Genomic DNA, 21,864 nt, shown 5'->3' with positions numbered 1-21,864 from the left:
AAAGTAAATCCTAAACATGGCCGAGCACAGACGAGGCGGACGTTGTCTAGGCCGTGGAGGAACGGGGAAGGGCGGTAAGAAAATAGACTTCGAAGTGTGATAAATCAGAACATTAGGCTCGGCTGGAGCTTGCCCTTGACGGTGTTGAAACGTAGCTACGTGAAGGTTTTTGTGCCTCTCTGGAGGGTTTCACATCGGAATCATTCTGTTTGCTTGCCCGTTTTTTTGTGCGTTGCAATGCGGGAGAAGATAGGGAGGATTTATGCGATAAGTCTAATGCCAACAGCACAAGCAAGAGTGGAAAGATCTATAGCCACTTAATTGCGGCACAATTATTCGGCCATTGATTGTTTGCTTGTGATGATTTCGGGGGTAGGACCTATAATTGGGTGCTCTTTACGGTTGGGCGCAATTGCCGTCGGAAGGGGTGGATAAACTTTTTGAGGCGGATGATTTATTGCATGCCGTTTCAGGAATGACCAGGGGAGGTCCTCGTAAGCGCCTCGTATCCGCAATGAGTGTGCAACGCCACAGATCTAGCCCGCAACAAGAGTTCATTCACAAAAATGTGTCCTCATATATCATTACACATAAAAGATGACAGACCCAGCTTCAGCACTTTCGGCAACGCTCCATCGCTTGCCACACGCCCGTTCAAACATTCCTAAAACCCAGCTCAACACTTCGGGTTACTCGGTTTACACGGAAAGTCAACAGGCGACTAATCACCATTGCTACCGTGCCAATCGTCCATGGGTCCATAGAGCTGGTCGCAATCGATACTAGATAAGTCAAACAACCTCAGCTTATGCATGTCAAACAAACATCACTCCCGTTCCGGAGGTTCCCTCCCGGCCACAATAGACATGATATTTTGGGATGACAAATTTTATCCAATCATCCCCGCACCCCTTCCCCCTCCTATTCCACTCTCAGTTACAGCTTTACAGCTCACCGGGTTGGATCACCACCGCATATTTATTGGCCACAAACCAACCTCCCTATCGCGTCACCATCATCATTGGCAACGCCTGCGACGCTGGCGGGTGGCGTATAAACGGTAGCTAACTTTTTCGGGAGCGTGCGAGTGACTGATACCAGCCCATCACGAAACGGCAATCGCATGTTAAGCAAGGAATTTGGTATGTCGATTGAACTGGCTTCTTCTCTTCCGGCGGGCACGCAAACAGGAGGGAAGCTCACGCAAATCGTGACCCACACGGGACGAACAAGCGAAGATAATGAACGAGAAAGAGAAGCAAGGCACCGAAAACAGTGTGCCGAACAAATTTGATCCATTTCTGCGGTGCATCAACTTCAGTAAAATCCACCTTAGATGGAAAGCCAAAAGTGATCCTTTTTTCTTGTTTTGTTTGGTGAGTGCAAAATTTATGATGGCTGCTTTTTATGGTCAATATAACAATTTAATGCACACGGGAATGATGAAGAATCGGTTTGTATCGGTTTAATTGATGGCAGTGGTGGTGGAGCGTACCGTCGGTGTCAGTCTGCTCCTTAGAAGCCAAAACCGGATCACGTATTTGGTGGGAGCATTTTTATCCATTAAAGCATTACGTCAAGCTTTCGGGGTCGTATCGGCATTGTTGGCGGAGTGGAGGAGGAGGGCGACGCAGTTAAGCTTGACGAGCCAACATGCACTTTCAGCTGCTTAAGTCGCTGTTTAATGGTCAGGCTGCACAGTTTTGTCATGTAGCACTTGATACGGCAATAAAAATTGCTACAGCACAACGTTTTGTTTCCATCGGTACTTGTCCGACCAATTCATCGCTCATCGAACCTCAAAACGCTTCAAATCAATGTGTGACGCTGTTAAATGTATAATCTCTCCAAGAGGGTACTATTTCCTGTTTTGGTGATGCTCTCGACGCTTCCAAAACCTGCCAACCGTGTGCCCATTAATCAGCTCACAAGCGTAACTCTCCAAAGCATCATAATAATCAGCTACAACCGGCAATCTGCACGGTGTAAACAAGCTGCGACCGCCACACAATCGCCCAGCAAAACAGAAACGACTGCTCTTTTTCCCAGTTTACCCGCTTTCTTCATGTCGGTGGCTTGGTCGTTCAACGCGAAATTATGTTGTACACACACGCACGCACGTACAGGTGCTATACGTTTCGGGACGCCGGCACGGATTGATCAAATCTTGCACTGCGGCGGTGCATTGAGCATTCCATGTTTCACTGTGAGTGCGATGGGGATTGTGCCTGACTGCTTGCACTTCCGTGCCAATCCCTGAGTGTTTTCCCAATTGCAACATAATAGCTTCATATGTTATTCAAAATGATTCTCACCGGAATCGCCCAGCCCGCGTGTGCTCTCCAGCCCAACTGGCAATGGCACTTCCCGGCACGAACCATGTACAGACATTCCCGACATCCGAGATCACCAAAACGCCCCTCTCCTGGCATAGCGAGAGGGCGTTGGATAGCAAAGATGCTGTCCTACTGATACTAGCGAGCTGGGCGATGGTGTGTAATTAAAAATTAAATGTGCATATGCAAGTTGTGTGCTATCTCTCCCTCTGCTCTCTCGCATCACATCAACACTTCAATCGCGTCCAGCAACGGGCTGGCAGCGCAAAGTTTTGTGCAAATGTGTGCCCAAGCTGGGGGCGCTATCCACGTTCGGCAGGACAATAGACCGCCCAGGAAACGTAAGGGCACAGTGCGTTGCATAATTTTGCCGTGATTATGGATGTCGGATGGTGGCAGCAATGCTCCGCTCGGCAGCAATCCACCCGCAGCGCTGGGTAGACAGTGTAAAGTTCTTGCCAAAGTACAGTGCTGTAGCGACGTGAAATTATCACTTTCTAGCTAACGGACCCCAGTCGTTGGTCGCCAAGCGCGGGCATCCAATGTGTTAATATGCGTGCACGTGTGAGTGTGTGTGTGTAATGCATTTATATGGTAATAATCAAAACATGGGATATTTATGTTCACGCATTGCAATTTATAATAATCCCTGATTATAAGGCAACGTTTCTTGCTGGCGATGGAGCTGGCTCGAAAGTAGAGCGGAGAACAGATTTAATGGTAGATCTTTTACACCGAAGCGTTGCAGTTGCTGTTTACCAACTGACTTTACCTTTAGCCCGGTTTGTTTCTCATATTCATTTTATTTGCGTTAATGTTTCGGCACTAATGAAGATTCAAGGCGAACCAGAAGCAGCTGAAGAAAACTTGATTTTAAACGATACAAATAAGTAATGTGAAAATAGAATTTATTACAGCACGACGGTTGATGCACTTTGATACTGATAGATGCATGTACCGAACACGATGGCATGAGCTGGGCACATTAAGCCGGGGCTACATGTCCGTAAGAAAAGAAGAAGAAAAAACCCACAAGAGCCCGTTACACATGTACTCCAACACGAATGCAATGAATATGGTTAACCTTGATCGGGGAAGAAAGCTTCCCCTTCTATTTCCAACTCATTTTCAGTTTATTGGAAATTTAATGAATGTTAACGTTTATTTCAACCGATGTCCTGTGCAAAGAGGCTTTTAATGTATGTTTTTTTTGTTAATACAGAAGTACTGAAGAGGCCAAATATTATCTTGCTGTGTGCGTGTGAGCTTGACTTACATGAACACATGTTTCAAGTCCATTATCGAAGACGTATCGCTTGTACGGGCTCTCTGCAAACAAGGGGTGCAAAACTGTCACGAAATTTAGACAGGTGCGAAAAGGCTGCATACCGTTCGCGCCGTACGCTCACCTTCACCTTTTTTTGGCCCATACAGCTGCGGCCTATGCAGCGAAACCGCACAATGGAATTTCCACATAACTGAAACAACGCGATAAAACGGACACCGTTGTCTTATACCTTCCTTTAAGGTCAGCGCTTCGAAGCTCTTGTCGCATCATCTGCAGCTCACTTGGGCCCATTTTTCTTATCAGCTGGTGTGCCACTTCGGGGCTGACGGGGCGGATGCTTTCAGTGTTTTCTCTGGCGTAATATGCATTATTGCCATTACATTGGGACCTTTGAAATGCGCGTGCAGCACATAAATTCCATCCCAGCGCCCCGTTGCCTGGTTTTCGATTATAATTAGTTATACCCGAAAGTGAGCCCCCACGCGTTCAGCCCCTTTTCCGATCGTGGAGTGTTTATGCTAATTTGTACGCTGTAACGCAAGGAAGTGCGAAGTTGCGTTAAGGTGATCGAATGAGCGATTGTCGTGTACAAACGTCCAATCTTTGTTATCGTTTATATGCACCGATAGCCCCTGCGAGCTCTCTTCTACCCTGCACTGCAACTTTCATTAACCAGAATGCGTCTGTATATTATTATTTTTTTCGACTCATTTACTCCTTTTTTGCCCACCAGATGTTTTGCATATACAATGCACAAGACCCGGTCGGTATAATGCAGAGGAGATCGCAAAACATTCCCATTTTGCGTGTCTGTGTTAGTGGTAGTACCCTAATGGGGTCCTTCTCACAACTCCCAACCCCGTTGCAAATTATAGTAAACTCCAGAAAGAAAGCTTGTACATAAATTCTAACCCATCGATAAAGACCGTTTTATGGGTGCAACATAGTTTTAAGTCAGTGATCCAGCAAAGCCGTTTGATTATTGGCCACCCAAAAGGCGTCAATACGCAAAGGAATTACCTTTCGTCACGCCATGTTCCGGCGGTAGTTGCAATACCAGCGCTTGCACCGAACGATGTTTTTTTTTTTTGTTCCCAAACGGTGCCCGGTAATGGTGACCACAAATCTAAGCCACGAAACAACCACCCGAAGCATGCATGGAAACTCAATCTTTCGTTTCCTCTACCAGTGCCACCACTCCACGCTTTCACGCGATATCCTGCTCGGAAGTGAAACATGAGTTATGGCGCGCTGCAGGAATGTGTTCTTTTTCCACCTCAAACACACCAGGATACCGGGCCAGTAGGTAACGTATGCCGTTACATACGGTAGCAGTCGGAAAAAGGAATCGACAACACCAATGGACGAAAGAGAGAGAAGGAGAGAGAGAGAGAGAGAGAGAGAGAGAGAGAGAGAGAGAGAGAGAGAGAAAAAGATGTACATCCTTCCCTGGCCCATTCAGTGAGGCCCATTCGGTTGGACGAGTTCTTAGGGTGGAAAATTGCGGGAAAACTCCATCAAAACAAGTAGCGCTAATAATAATGAACCTCCCGAGCGAAAGTGCAGGAAGGAAGTAACTATTTTCCTTTTCCCGCTCGTTAGCAGGGGTAACTTGCGGGGATGATTCTAGTGGTGGCCAAATTGAATCACAATCCACCAAACCAATCCTCTTCGATAACCACTTTTTTGTTCTTCTTCTTCCTCTGCCCACCTCCGGAAAGGAAACAGCGGACACAGAGGGAGACTCTACACTCGAGCACGCGTGAGCGTGCTGTCCTTCGACCGAATTTCCGCCGATAAATTATTTTCCCATTCACTCCCTCGTCGCGTTTTCCCCCAATTTTTTTTCAGACTATGTGAATGTGCGAGTAAAAAGACAATACTTTATCAGCACAAGCATTGGAGAGCATTTGTAGAAATGTGAGTGTGCGTGTGTGTCAATTCGACTTACCCATAGGCAGCTAAGGTTGGATCGTACGGATAGTATCCGGTCGTTGGCTGCAGTCCGGCGGAAGTCCACGCCGTCATATCACTTGTTGGCCCACTGTCCTTCAGGGCGTACGGGTTGCTCTGCAAAGGTGAAAGAGAAAACAAGCAAACAGGATGATAAAACATATGCTCAAATTGTTGTTCAAGCGCTCGCAGCAGCAGAACCTATGTTAAGACGAACGGAACTCTCGGCAACTCCCTTTTTTGGTTCGGAGGGGGAGGTTTGGCTCGGTAATGAAAGCATCACAGACACACAAAATTGTAAATTGAAAATACTGCCACATACGGCAAACGAACCATAGCTTCTTAAGTAGATGAGGCCAATGCGTTGTGTTTCGTTCGTTCGTCCCAGCGAGGGCAGATTGCGATCAAGCGGGCATTATTAGCACATAACCCGAGCGCTGCCGAGGGCGTGCTGATAGGTGATGGGCTTCCTGCCGCGTTCCACACATTCCACGCCGCTAGCCGCGTCCGCTCGAATTAGCCCGGACAAAACAAAACAATTAACACTTTTATGATTTTATTATTGTTTTGCAATGCAACAATTCCCCTCCCTTCTGGGGTTGGCACTCCGGCAGAACGGCGGGCGTCTCCTTTGATCCCCCCCCCCCACTCTGCACTGCGAGTGCGAATGCAAGTGAGCGTGTCTCGTTTATGCTGCAAGTACGTTTATGGTGGTGATTTCATTTCCCTGCTGCTCCACTCGAAGGCCTTCCTCTACCCCTCGTTCCCACACTCGTTCGCAGGTCCAATTCCGGATTGAGTGGCGCAGATAATAAGCAGCAGCACGAACCATAGAGAGCGGGAGAGTGTGCAGCATCGCCAAAGAACAACGACACAAGGCATGCTTGTTTGTAGTTGCTCCCTTTTTGCACTCCGGTTTTTATGATTAACAAATATACTCATCTCATGGTGTTTATTTTTCCTCGCCCACGGATCCGTTTCATCATTATCACCACTGGGCGGCGGAATGGGACGGGGGGAGTTTTCCGATTGTTTATGGTGTGTTTATTTTTTTTTTGTTTTTGTTTTTTTTTGTACCTGTATGCTTTCAGAAGCGATTATCTTTCGTCTTTCTGTTTTGTTACTGCACGTTGCACCACAACAAGCAAATGAAGGAAAACAAAACTCCCCCCGAAAAACTTGCTGCATTGAATTACAGAATGAATTACAAAGATCGGGAATATTAACTTTACTCCCGCTTCTCTCTCTCACTTAACGCTAATTATCGAAACATAGCGATGGATCAGTGAAAACAATCCACAACCACTCATGGAAATTTTTAGCGAAGGAATCCTTCCCGACGATGCACCACTCTGGAGCGTAAAACAATAAACGCAAAGGTAACGAAGGTGGTAGGAGGAAAAATAAATAAACTGTTAAAACACACATAAACACGCTTACCCTGCAGACGAGGTGTGTGCGTATGTGTGTTGAGGGTCTGCATGTGTTAACTTTTTGACAGACTTCTGCTGGTTGAGGCTCTTTCCAACCCTTTCGGAGGGTTAAACAACCTGTTCCGCATGTTTTAATAGCCTCATAACAGATCCGTAAACTGTAGTTCTTAATTATTACATTTTATTTAAAACCGAATATGTTTTGAGCATAAAATTATAAACACTGTGGCGTTTATATCAGCGAGTTACTCGGCTGTATCGTGATCTTGTTGAATTGGATCGCTTGGAAGGTAGTGCGTGGTTGTGTTATGTCTTTGTGTGAGCCACTTGTTTGCTGTGTTCATTTATTTGAAATAAACTATGTTAAAAATAAACACTTATAAAATGAGTGTTTCAATGCAGTTAAACATATAAATAGCTCATTCCTATTGTAACACATAATGTGTTCTTCGACAACAGCAATAATCGTCCGAAGATGTAGCCACCCTTACTTTCTTCCACAGCAGTCAGCAGACAACTGGAACCTAACATCAAGCAGTACACAATAGTTTACGATAATGAGCAAAACTATCGTATCGCATCGCGGAAACGATAAGTTACAACCAGGAGTTGAGACGCATCAAATGCACACAGGCGCATTGTTGTCGCTGCCGTTACTGTTGCTGCTGCTGCAGCCGTTGCCGCTATTGCCGTTGTACATGGACGTACGACATTTTTTATGTTTCAATTAAAAGCCACCGAAATGCCATCAAGGTGATACGAAGGTATCCTTTTACAAGCTATAAAACCAACAATAAAAGGGTATTAAAAGAGAATGGCGTCACCACCCGGGAACCTCATCGCTCATCGGGGGCTCCTTTGTGCTCCGGCTATTTGTATCAAAGGGGTATGGTTCGCTGTCTTCCCCGGCACTGGTTCCCCCCTTTTTATGCTCCGCTTTGCTCCAACCGTTCGCAATAGAAATAACGCCACTTGTTTCGTTGCATTGGCATTCCTTGCCCTGTTGTGGAAATGGCATGGGCGTCTATTCTTGCTCGCACCCGAACCCAACTTTTCCACCCTGGCTCAATCGGCATAATATGCCACTCTTCATTTCACGCACGATCCCTCCCAGCCCAGTCCGACCCGGTACTTGCGCTTATGCGCTCACGCACTTCGTCTGGCTTTGCGTCCGGGCAGGGAACACTAGCCGGTATGTTTATGGCCGATGGAGAAACTCGTTTGTTTACTTATGGGTGCACCTTCCCTTCCCACAGATCGCTCGCGTCGAACGCACGGTTCATCAACGCGATATTGAGTTGTGCTGACGCTGGCCAATATATTTCTTGCGCACATTCGTACGCCTGGCCGTGCGAACAGACGGGCATTTTATTTCCTTTTTTTGTATTATTTATCACACATTATTATGATTATTAGCAATACATTTATTTCTCTCACTCTCTTTCTCTGTGTGTCTCTCTCTCTCTTTCTCGTGAATAGAGAATGGCTTCCGCTGCAGCTCCTTTGGGCCGATGCTTTGACCAGACGTTCAGAAGAGCGAGCAAAAATACCGGTAGCTAAGAAGGCAATCCATTTATCAGTTCCAGCCTAACAAATGGACCATCTTCACGTGTTGCCATCTTCATGCGTCTTACACACGGAGCTTGCTGGGAGAAAGCCGCGGGTAACGTAGATAAACCGGGACTGATTTTGGAGCGGGAGCTCAAGAACTTCTCGGGAAGCTGTTTTAAGCCGCACGATTGAGAAGGACATATTTAACGTGTTTATGATAAGAGGCATAGAGTGATCCCCTTTACGAGGAGATAGAGCTGCAGCCTAGGAAGCCTGCCAAGCGTCGCCCAGAAACACCTTGCATCTTGAATTCGTGTTCTTCCCCGTGCGGCACACGGCCCAGCCGTTTGGGTTCATAATTAATAAATTTATATCGCATCGGTGAACCAGCGGGAACGTTCATGTTGCCCGGGAGCTCGTTTGCACTAAGCAAACAAGAATCGTGTCGTCGGCTCAGACGTCGTGGCCCGAACAGGCAAACAACCAGTCGACCAGACACGGTCAAAAGTGGCATTCCGTCGATAAAAATTAAGTTATTAATTCCTGCGGAGTGTATTTCGCTGCGTACTGGTACTTTTCACCTTTCGCTTCCATGCCCCTCGGAACGCACCCCGTGTTCCCACGCTACTTTGCACCAGTTTTTAGGGCTTGCCGAGAAGGGCTCGCTCTGAGGGCTACCATGCAAGGAAGGCAGAACGCGTTTCGATGTTGATGGAAAAATTACTCTTTAACGCACATCGCACATCATATGCGCGACTGATGTGTTCCTTTTTTATGGGAATTGATGTGCGTGTGCATGCTCGTTTGTGCGTTCTTTCCTTCGCAGCTCGCCCGGGCCCGATCATGTTCAAAGCCACACTACTAAGTACGGCCGTTCGGTTATTCGGACCGTTTAACCCGTGGAGCAGGTGCTAATGAAAGGAAATCGCCATGTACGGTGTATGACGCCGCGCTACTCCAAGCGCCCGCCCGACCGTCCGCCCGCCCGATCTAGCTCCCGAGGCGCCTCTCGCTCATCGGACCGATACGTCGAACCCCTTTCTTTTCGCGCCTCACGGGGCACATCCTCGGCATAGAACAACTCTATATGCGATGGATCCGTTTTAGGATCCGAAGCTTCTATACGCAGCCCGGATCATAAATAATGTACAAGAGCGTCTTTACGAGCTCTGAGGGTACTTTTTTTTTCTTTTCCAATTGCCGTTTTCCCCTCGCTTGTGAGCTTGTTTATTTATTAAGGTCAAAATTTGTAATGCACTAGCCTTAATCTAATTATCCAACATTTTGGGCTAGCTCATGGACAGACATTAACCGTCTCTCGGACTAGACAAGTGTTAGCTAATGTAGATCAAACTTAAGCGATGATAATGCAGTCATCAAGAACATGCTATAAATGTGGCGATTAACATGACCAAACCTTTCTTATCGCAACCGAAAACTGCTAGTGCAAACTTGTAATGAAATCTGTGGCAAAAGAAACTTCCTTTTATGCAATTGGTGATGAAAATTATAAAAGAAATCCTCCACAAAAAGATGATAAAGAAAAAAAGAAAGCATGATGAAGCGATGAACGTGCTCAATGAGAATGCAAAAAACTAAACCCAGACACCCATGGAATGAGTTTGAGGGCACAAACAAAAAAAGTTTCTGTATAAATCAGGCGATAAAAATGAAATTTTACAACCCCTTCCAGAGCTTAAATCCTTTTAATTTAACCACCATAATCCTGCTCTACATTCATTGAATTGCATATTTTAAGAAATTATACTCAACCCATCCCATCTGACCGAATCCCGACTCTGACCGCTGCTGAAAGGTTCTGGCCGTGCAAGAGTTACCGGAATAGGAATGGATTAACACGGTCACGGGACGCATTGCCGGATTTTGAGCTCTGACCATTTTGAATGGTGTTTGAACGGTTTTAAAAATGTCTGTTATGGTGATAAAATATTCCTTGTATTTATTCGAGAAATCCCTGCTTAATCAGTTTTTAATGTGATTCAATCATTGTTTCTTCTTCGTCATTGTTCTTCATTTCGTCAGATTGTTCAAAAATAAAATAGAACTGTTTTAGCGAATTTATTAGTTTGCACATCACAAATCGCTTCAATACGCTCCGCTTCTACATCTGCTAACCGTCCGTAACGCTCAGGTGGATGGTTCAAAAGGCAGATAAAGATTATTAGCACACCAGTGCGACAAACGGTGCGTCCGGAAGCAAACGATCGGTCGAACCGTCCCAAGATGGTGGCAAGTGGTCAGCAAAATAAAGCAAAATAAACCTCCCTATCCAACAACAACAACAAAAACCGGCCAAAGATACGACAAACGGCTACCGAACACGCTTCGGATCGAAGGGGCCCGCAGGAGGTCGATGGGGACACTAAATAACGGTAGCCGCCAGCGCGGAATGGCATAGCGTGAAAAAATGGTTCAACTTCAACTGTCGGCGGAAGTGCTGGTGCTGGTGGTGGGAATGAAAGGTAGAAACAAAATCACCTACCCTGAATTATGATGATAGTAACGGAATTTATGTTGTGTTAATGACAATATCAGAGTGACATTAAATATGCGGCAATGTATTAGGCACGGCTGTGACTCGAACACCAGCAGGAAGGTTTATTAGCTGTGTTGGAAACTCAACCAACCGTTTTCTCTCTCTACTTTTTTGTGTCTTTTTATTTCTATTAATTTTTTCTTTTCAACTAGTACACAGCATTTTCTACCACTCATACAGCGTCCCGGGGAGTCGATTTGTCCGCAACTAAAAAGAACGTGAAAGAAATATGTGATGTGCAAAAACACATACACTACCATACTACGCACCAGTGCCCAACTGAGAAGCAATGTAAACAGCTGAAGAGGATAGCAAAAAACACTCCACATCGACAACGAGTGTTGAAAAGATTAGTTTTACAACTTGATCAAAGACAGTGAACGGCGCTAGGTGGAGCTGTGTGGGGCTAATACACGCAGGGTGCAATGCAAGTTAATTAAACTTCACAACTGCGCCGCATATTGGCTTCACAGCAAATAATGCTGCCAATTTGAGTGCAGTGTGCAAAACTGGAAACGATACAAACGCAGCAGAAAAAATAGTCCTCAAACCTGCAGTTCGCCGTTCAAAAGGGAAAATTTGTCACTCATTTGCAGCTGCCACCGGGGGCAAGACTCGGTTGCGGCTGCCGAGTCTTTGACTGTTTGATTGATGACCGCTGCATCTGCATCTGAAGCTAGTCGGCAACTTCTTTTCGCTTTTGTTCGGACAGTTGTGCTGCCAAACTCCTGAGCGAATGCAAAAATTGTCACTCCGTGCACTGGTAGCGGCGGCCGTCTTGCAACCGATCGTGCCACTCTGCAGTTCATCTTATCGCTGCTTATCATAATTACATGTACGTGCAGGGAAGTGGAGCAAACGCACAAGCACTATATGCTGGGCACTGGATGCAGCCGTCACTCTTCGTTGCCGCTGTAATGAAACAAACGATTACAACGGCCAACAAGCGACGAAACGACCAGCGCGCAAACTTACTGGCGGTACATTATTTTGGGTAAAGCGTTTTGTTGACGGTTTCTGGATTTTCTTTGCGGGGTTCCGGACTTGTAATGAGTAGTTTAATGATAATTAGATTCACCCTTCGGTTTCGAAATTGTTTACAGTGGTTCTTTGCCGGCATGATGTTAGATTTATGTTGTGTATGTTTTTACTTGCGAACAAACACTGATGAAAAATGCGATAGCTGGTGGTTAAAGTGAGGCTACTTGCTTCATACAAAGAGGAATGCAAATTCTACAAAAACAACTTCGTTCTTAAGAATGGTTAAATTCTATTAAAGTAACGGTTTTAGTTTCATATATCTTTCTTTTGTACAGCGGCAATTATTTTCTCCTTCGTATAGTGATCCTTAAAAAATGATCGCTTCTTCCTGGTGCCACCAACGTTTGTGTCTTGTTAGCGATATTAAATTGTTTCACACGTCATTGAAGTAACCTATCGTGCACTAGCTTGATCGTACGATTTCCGATGACCTGCGTTACGGATCGTCACCATGCTAACAAACGAAACAATGCCATTCCAATTTGTAGAGCTTGTCAAAATAAATAAAGCTAACACAGATCGTCCTACCACGACCGCAGCAACGTTCACGATCGTTCACGTGCTTTTATTTTCCGCTTCATTTTATGTTTATATTATTATTATTGTTCACGATCTCAAGACCGTTGCTGTGCAGTTTTAGTACGGTGAGGCGAAGATTGGTACGACGGTCAGCCGCACGACGATACGCTCAATGAATGTTTAGTTGTCCCGGGTCCCCGCTGGTGAATTGGGAAAAGGTGGCAGTAAATTCAGACACACAAGTCAAAGTGGCAATTTATGGCCAACGGGCTTCACGCATCTCCCGGGCAGATAAATATAATATGAAAGCTGTAACAAAGCCAAGCTCTCCCCCACCGCCGCACAGCGCGACAATCGCCGCCACCGCACGGGTTGGAGCCGCCGAGATGGCTCTGAGCAGCATTTCGGTAAGGTACATCGTCGCGAATGGGACAGCGTAAAACAGAGCGGGCGAGTATGCGTCGTTCGGCGGGTGGAAGCAGTCGCTTGCCAGCAAACGGCAGCTCGAGCGGCGAATGCGAGCGACAGAAGCAAGAGCGCGAGACGTTGCGAATTGACCCTTTCCTTTATCGCCACTGGAAAATCGTCCAACACAAGAGCTCTCAAACCGTCAACGAGGTAATTTTTCTTCAAACGATTTTGTACGATTCCTCTCCCATTTGCGCTGTGTTGCGGTTCTTGCGTCCTGTGCGGCTTCGAACAGGAAATTGCTGCAAACGACGCGAGAATGAAACGTGCTGGGATGTGGTACCATTCACTTCTGGTGCACGTACCGAGTGTAAATCTCATCGAAACGAGTTGACCACTCCATTCATAAATATACTTCGACGCAGATTTAGATACCACGAAATCGACAGCACACCGTACCTGGCAGCATCAACACCGTCTCAGCGGAACGTGAACGACGCTGTCGATAGCAAGCGATCGTGGTGTAAAGGCCTACAAAGACTTTTCTTCTGGATATCGGTAGTGAAACAAAACCAAAGTCCTGCAAGGCTCACAATTTGATGAGATTTTTGGTAAAAATATTTATTATTTCTGTTTTGCGGCAACTGAAACTGGATTTTGAAAAACTAAGCGCATAAAAGCGGTTAAAATTGAAAAACTAGCGCAATTCCACTGGCAATGGCCCTTCTATTTATACCATAGGTTTGGATTGTTTGTTCAATAAAATATTTAAATTTAATTTCCACCTCCTTCTCACACCGCACACGGGCGGAATGTGATAATTCCACGCCAGCAAGAAGAAAAATGCTCGTGAAAAATGGCTGCACTCCAGGCTGCACACACAATAATACGACACAAGCGAAAACAAAAACGCGAATGCCTGATTCAATGTGGCCGACTCCTGCTGCTTTCTATGGAGCTGTCAGGCAGCGAACGAAACGAATCCCAAACGAAACATCCCAAAACCCCGAAACTTGTCCTCGATCGCACTGCGTTGCAACGCTGCAACGACCAGCAACAAGAACGATCCGTTCGATCTCGGCACACACACACAGGGTGAAGATTACAAATACGATTTCTATACATTTTATATTGCTGGATTCACACAATCGGTGTGAACTATCTGAATTGGGGTATTTCGCGATTCGCTGCCAGCGTACGCGACCGATTGGGGCAGGAGGGTCGCGACAGCATCCGCAAGCTGCCAGTCGGCGGCTACAGCACATTTTAGCATCCGATCGTGAGCGCGTGAACCACGGACCTAACAATGGGCCACAACTGTCTAGGGTTAGGGACAGCCGGAGCCGGGCCATGCATTCGTGAGACGATTTCCGGGAATTTTCGGCATGTCCCGGCAGCTCACCTTTTCCAACAGGATCGCTCGCAGTGCAGCGCGTTTGCGGGCGGCCAATTCGTTCCCAAAGGAATCGTCTCGGCTGTCCCAACCCGGGATGGGAAACTTAAGCGGTGCAGCCGTGAAGATTAATTTACATTCCCCAATTGTGGTACACAGGACAGAAACAACAACAACAAACATGTCCCCCAAAGAAACGCTTGACACCCGCAGGAACGGTGGAGGTTGCGGAATTTGCAAGATAAAAGAACACTGGAATAGCTATACTTGGGTTCAGCAGAACATACGATCGTTTGCTGGGTGCAGTGTATTGTTATGCCTTCGCCAATGGAAGCTCATTATTAATCCTAATGACACATCGATGTAATGAGTTGGCATGGAATTTAAATCGTCTGATACAATACGCGGTAATTAGTTGTTTGCAATCGAGGTGGCTAATATATTGATGCTATGTGACATTTACCTTCGATGGAAGAACTTTAGCTGTCAACTAAAGCTGTTGAACTGAAAATATTGAAACATCCTGTGCGTATAATGGCAAACAATAGTTACTACCATTTAAAAATTGTGCTCATTAAACATAAATCATTCTTAGCTGACTTTTTCATGCAATGGCTCACACATTACGTAAAAAAAACTTTAAATATTCTCCTAATTACACCGTGCAACATAAAAGCTGTTTTGCATACGCCCTCCGAAACGGCCATTGCCGATAAGTAAATTAGGCTATTGCAAAGATTAGCGACATTGCTTTAAGAAAGCAGACGGAAGACCTTTTGAACATGATTCGCTCCGTTGCCTTCAATTGAGATGCAAATTAAGATTAATTTTATGTGCTTCTATCTCAGCTCCCCCTTCTCCCCCTGCGGCTATTAGAAATCCGTTGGTTTGCAATGAGATTTTCGTTTACCGGATCGGACCCACGACCAATTCGGCTGTCTTTTGTGTATTTAGTGGATGATGTATTTATTTTTATCTTTCCCAACGAGCGTTTGATGGGCTCTCGTTGTTTTGCGTTTTCCCGCAAACGACATGAAAATTAATTGCCTTCTAGACCTCACGAAACATACCACCGCCAATCGGGGGAGAGGAAAAACGAAAACGAACACTGAAGTACCGCGCGACAGCGATAAAACATTTTACTTTTAAGCTTCAGTTCACGTCCGGGCGCTTGTAGGTGGGCCGGGTCCGATGGTGACGACAGGGTCGATAAAAATGGATCGTGAAGATAGGGAAAGGTCTTTGCCTTTCCTTTGCACGTGCTGCACACTCACCCAGCACGAAGGGCGCAAGAGGGGAACTTGCTTTTAATTGGGCCTACCACTTTTTTTCGTTCCATCTTTTGCCTCTTGTTTTTTTTTTGTTTTTCAGTAGGACCTCTGCCATCATTGCCACCTGTGTGGGTGGTTGGCCCGTTTGGTCGGCTCTGTGCTGCCCGTAACCGAAGACCACCAACCGGATGGACGAAGCGGCCGACCTCGCTGTATGCACGTGCCATGCAAAGGCCCAAAAACTCCTTCAAAAACAAAGCGGAAATAAAATCCCGGTGGCAACCGCCGAACAGAAAAGGAAGAGGTGGAAAAAAATACCACCGACAGCAGTAACCCAAAAATTCCCCTGGGTGGCCAACTCTTTCAGCGCGAACCTCGAAGTTGGAATATTAAAATTTCGAACCATCATTATTACACCTCGTTATGGGACCCGCTCTTCCTTCCCGGCACGCCGGTGTCGGTGAGCACAACACCATCAATAAAACTCCTTAATGATTCCCTTTTTTCCAAACCGGTGTACGGCCCAGACCGTTCGAGTTTGAAATCTGGCCCCCTGAAAAAAAAACAACGGCTTGCATCCCTTTCGATTAAACACCAAACACCCGAGGGTGGAGGCGAGTGGTGTTAGACGATCGATTTCGGTAAGATGTTCCGTCGACAAAACCACACAGACAGAGGACTGAGCACACAACACACAGCGCTGTACACTACCTATCTATAAATACTCGATCACACCCGGGTCGAGTCGGCAGTGGCGATCGCAAAACCCCAAAAAGGTGATGACAGGTTGAGCTGGCTCAGAAAGCATAGAGCAAAGGAAGCGCGAAACGGTTCAGAATTGGATGAATGTAAATGAGTCGTTCGCATATCGAACGAAAGCCGATCGCGGTCTGCAAAAGAGCAGACGACCATACCGGAAAGCACGCGGTACGATGCACAAACACAGGAGGCACAGAAAAAGAATGAATCGGTGCAAAAAGAAAGCAAGAGACACGAGCAGAGAGCCTTCGCCACCCCGTCGACGATTGAGCACGGGACGATCGGACACAGCAGGCACACGCGGATCGTAAGTAAATTTGAAATTAGATAAAATGAAACTGTCAATTAATTTTATTCCCAGCAAATAAATTTCATTCCAATGCTTCATTCCCTTCCCCCAATGGGGGGGGGGGCCTTTTTGTGTGAGTGTGTTGCATTGTTTGGTTTCACCTCGCATTCGCGTGCCTTCGCAAAGCCTGGAAGACCTTCACAGTTGACCCCTTTTTTGGTGTATCATCCCTTAGCGAAAGGCTTTTTCGGTGGTCCAGGTCGAATAATTAAGCAAAATTGTTTTCGGGTCTTGTTGCACTGGGCCATACTCTTAATCTTGTGTGCTTGTGTCGCTTTTCTTCTTTGTTTGTTTTTTTTTCGATTCTTGCTACTTTTCTTGCCAATTTTCAATGTCTTCTTTTTATTTTGCATGTTAGCTCTCTTTCACTCGCTGTTTCCTTCTTTCCCTCGCTCTTTCTTTGTTGTTCCATAGGTGTGTGCTTGCTGCTTCTTCCCATCTTCAACTGCTCTTTTTTTAATTCCTTAATTTTCCTCTCATTAAAGCCATTTGCCTCGCGTATGAATGTGTGGCGCACCATCGTCTTGCTTCAAACAACGTGGTACGTGCGCAAATGGATATGGTAAATCGTAAAACCATGCAATGGCCCTGCACCTTCTCTCTCTCTCTCTCTCTCTCTCTCTCTCTCTCTCTCTCTCTCTCTCTCTCTCTATCCGTCTCTCTCTTTCTCTCTTTGCGCGTCGTTGGTGGGTGTTAAAAATGGGTTTGCGCTTCAACCGCACAGATAGCTGCGGTCGAATTGGTAGATTAGATCGCGAATCAATGGATTCCGCAACTTGCGAGGCTTGGGCAAAGTGGAATGTATTTTCATGCAGAGGGCTAGAGGAGAGCGCTCGTAAGAATGTGCGCAATAAAAATTAAAAATAAATCACCCTCCATCGTACACCCTAAGCTAGTGGTCGTTCATGATGCTAGGTAATGGGTGATTATTTTCTGAAAAACTGCTTTGATTTTTTGTTGTTGCTTGAAATGCTTAACTTTACCTGCCCTTAACATCGGAATAAATATCCCATTTGGTAAACACCATTACCATCCGTCCCATGCATGATGGATCGTTAGTAGGGGAAGGCGGCACGTAAATAAAATACCCTTGTCGAGAGTGATGTTTGTGTCAAATCGTATTTCATTCGCTATTTTATAAGCTTAGAATCGAACCAAGCACCTGGAATCGAATGGGAAGCGCATCAAAGGAAGCCTCCACCAGCGCCCGATCCCGGAACCAAGCGTTTCAAACTCTTTCGCATCGATTGATTTCCGCTGTTCGCTGTCAAGATATGTCAAGCACTCTTCAGGAGGCATCCTGGCATGGCGGAGTGCACTACCACTCCAATCACCGTTTCCTATCGCGAGCGGTTCAACTGGCGTACACGTTACCGTATGACGATCGCTGACGGGCGTCTGTAACGATAGCGTAGATAACGCTGCGTTTCAAGTTAAGCCGAAACGAACCCCCGAAAAAAGTATAAAAAAAAATAAACGAACACACTGCTGTCACGAACAATATTGAATGGTTGCAATCGAGATCCAATCGAGCAGACGGCAAAAGGGGCAGAACTTTTTGTCGATAACCGATTGGAACCTGAAACATTCAAGATATACAGGAGGGGGGGGGGAGCACCTTTGGTAAATCAAAGCAGTTGGTAAATCAAAGTAAATGCAAACCGGGTCATAATTGATTGCTTTTTTCTGTAGCGCTTCCGGTGCTGTTGATACGTTGGCAACGGAAACTGGAAGATCTAGACCATTATTTGGCCGCCTTACCTTTCTTCTACGTTTAGCTTATGAGTAACACACAAGCACATTATGCTGAAAACAGTACTTATACGCACTTGTGCTAAGCGTGTTGGCTAGCTTATTTCATTCATTAGTGACACAATTTCCTCATGGAGCCATGTAGAACGGGGCTCAACTATTTGTTGCAGTGAAGGACCTCCAATCGGCGGTGACACATTAGAACGCAAAAAGGTGTTTATCGTCACGGCGACATACGCAGAAGGGGGAATAGGAAATGGGTTCCACTTCAATCCAGGAAAAAGGCACGCTATCATGCCAACAACCGATAACAATCTTTGTTCAACGTTTCAGCACAAAACGATATTCGTGTTTCGGCATAATTATGAACGTCGATAATCAGTGCGTTCGTCTTGATGGCATTTCACTCGATGGGCAAAGGTGGAAACCTGGCCATACACTCACGCGAAAGGCACTGTTTCCTGTCGTGTGTGTTTTAGCTCCAAATAAGGTTGACGCGGAGAAAGACCTCCAAAATAACTAACGGCACCCTTATCGAAGACTTTGCGTCAACACCACTAAGTAGGTTCCTTTGTGGGTGATTTGATTCATCCCTCAACGTTTTGGAAAAGGGTGACATAATTAGTTAATAGCTTATCTGCTGACAAACGCGTCCCTTTTGTGTGGTATGCTACGCCACACTTTCACACACCCGTAGTGCTGTTGATTGTTGGTGTAAAAATCAATTCCAGGCTCAATTTCAAGCCATAGCCAACGATAAACCATCGAAACGCTTTTCTCCGGTGTCAGTAACCGACACCGTATGTCACGATTGGAATAATGATATCGAATGCACGCAGCAGGAGGACCCTTCCCCCAGGGGTGATCCTTAAGCACCCTCGGCATAGTGTACGCACTTCTCGTACGTACTTGATGGTCACAATTATTTGCTTCATTTGTTGGGCCTTTCGTTCGAGCAAATGCTTTAGAAACGGCTGTATCTTCTAACATGAAACGGAGTGGTGCAAGACAGCAACACACACATCTAAATTCGGCATTAAACTCATTAAACTGCGCCGTGTTGGAATGTCAGGGGACAAATTTGTTTCATCAACTGACAGAAGTTCACCAAAAGTGGACAAAAAGGCCAACCTCCCTTCTACCACAATGTTTTACAATCCTCCCCCCCCCCAAATAAGACATCGTAAGCTGTTTGGAAATCGCCTCAAAACTCTGCTAGGCTGTTGCGCTAATGCGATAATGGTTTGTTAAATCAGTTCAGTCTGACAGCATCGATTTGTGCGACTTTGTTGGGTTGCTTTCTCAGGCAAGAGACCCACGGTCACCGCCACGGTCAGTTTAAGCGATTCAAGTGATCGTTTTCCGTTCTTCACTTACGCGCGAAGCCTTCGTGCGCCCTTCTAATGCATCACGTTCCACGGATTGTTAATCCCGGGGCACCGGGAAACTTTTCCCTCGCTCGAGATCGAGCAACTTGAAACTCGTGGTGGCTTGTGGAGGGTCCATGTGCTGCATTCCGAAGCATTCCAGCGATATTATTCGGTATGAAATTGAACACCAATAATCTACTTAGTTTGAAAAAGTTTTCCCGTTCGCCCCACGACCCAAGTCTTTCGCCCGCGTGCCACCGAAAGGAATGTGTGAGAACGTGTCCTATCCGTAGATAATGTGGCAGCAAGTGGCAACACCATGCCAGACGGACGGACGGAGGATAGAGCGGCTTACAACGTGTCTCCCTGGAGAAGGATTCAAGTGTGTCCAGCGACTGGACGAAGCAAAACCGTCATTAGTGTTTGGTGCGACTATCGTTCTTGCTTTCTAGACTGAACCCAGCATAACTACATACACACACACATATTCGTGCAGCAGAACTCACGAACACGAACGTCTGACCGCCGGACACCGAGCGAAAGCCACGGCCATTTGGGTAATTTCGTATTTATAGCGAAAGGGGTTTAATTTACATCTTGTTATACATTTATTTTAAGTACACGGGGCCGGCAAACGACGACTGCACAGGCCAACCAAACCCACATTGGCGGAGAAGGAAGGGGATGGATGGTCTTGGGGAGCACTACTATTATGCTTGTGCTTTACGTTTGCAGTTTACTCTGCAGCAAGACGTTAAGGACCGAGAACAAAACGGAGGTTAAAAAAATGCACTCACGTCCCGCAGGACTCCCAAACACGGAGCTAGAGGAAAGCTTTTGCATTCCACAGATCCTGCCAAGCGAACGATAACGAAACCCGGGGCCTGGATAGCAGGTGACGAAATCGGAAGGGTAGGTGGCTGGCGAGACTAGCGGCTGCACATCCGTCTGCACCTCGGAACAGTACCGATGCTAAGTGTTTGGTCATAGTCTCTCCATTTCCCTCCAGTAGCAAAACGAACGATGCCGCATGCGCATTCACAAACATACACATACCACCGCATACAACCGCATGTAAGGTACAACGTGAATTTGTGGAATCCTTTTACGAAGTGCAGTACAACATTTTGCAAATGCACTGCCACACTGCTTCCGCATTACATGGGTAATCCTTTATACTAAGTCGGTGTTTCAAAGCTTTTGCTTTGTAATTGTAGAACGTTCCAATTGCGTATCTTTATTTTATTAAACAGAATGGAAACACACTTGGTGTTTAATGTCTTGTAAAAGGTAATATTTAAATTATTTTATTGTAATTTCGACACCATTTGCAATCTTTACAGGATGTAAAAATGTTTTTTTTGGAATCAAGCTTAAACATTTTAACTTAAATTGTATGTTAAGGCAACCGAAGTGTTAATCTAATCTAATAATTGGATAAGATTTTATTCATCACAAATTATATGAACAAAAACATGAACTCTTTAAAGGTTTCTTTAACGTTAGACAGCAGTCAATCCTATTGGAGGTTTCAGTGTCCTAGATACGCTTCCTCGCCAACAAGTTCTGCAACAATCTATCGCAATAGCCTTGCGGATGTTTCACTTTCATTGTAGCGCTGTTGTGTTGTTTTCTCTCCCTTTTCTACACTCCACCACCACGTCATAAGAACTCAAAGGATAATCTGCGTCTGCCATAAACATGCAGTATTTTTGTTACATTTTCGCACTCACTTACTTCCACATTTCAGCATTATCTTCTGGCTATTCCTTTGCCCTGGCAGCGAGAATCCAATCGAGCCGGCAGCCCGCACTCTATTTGCCGGCGGTTTTGTTGCACGAGAAAGAGCAAAAGAAGCGGGGTGGACACGTGCTGGAGAATTTT

General features: G+C 45.8%; 1 protein-coding gene across 3 annotated transcripts in view; it reads right to left on the bottom strand.

The window, feature by feature from the left end:
* LOC121591936 (homeobox protein araucan-like) overlaps positions 1 to 21,864 on the bottom strand; it is a 98,479-nt gene that overhangs the window by 24,912 nt on the left and 51,703 nt on the right. For all 3 annotated transcript variants that reach the window (XM_041913047.1, XM_041913049.1, XM_041913050.1), the window contains one exon: positions 5,576 to 5,694. In XM_041913047.1, coding sequence (XP_041768981.1) covers positions 5,576 to 5,694 — 119 coding nt within the window. The remainder of the gene's footprint in view (positions 1 to 5,575; positions 5,695 to 21,864) is intronic.

Source organism: Anopheles merus, chromosome 2L (genome assembly GCF_017562075.2).
Source record: "Anopheles merus strain MAF chromosome 2L, AmerM5.1, whole genome shotgun sequence".
NCBI lineage: Eukaryota > Metazoa > Arthropoda > Insecta > Diptera > Culicidae > Anopheles > Anopheles merus.
Note: the sequence above shows the minus strand (reverse complement) of the source record. Positions and strands in the feature narration are given on the sequence as shown.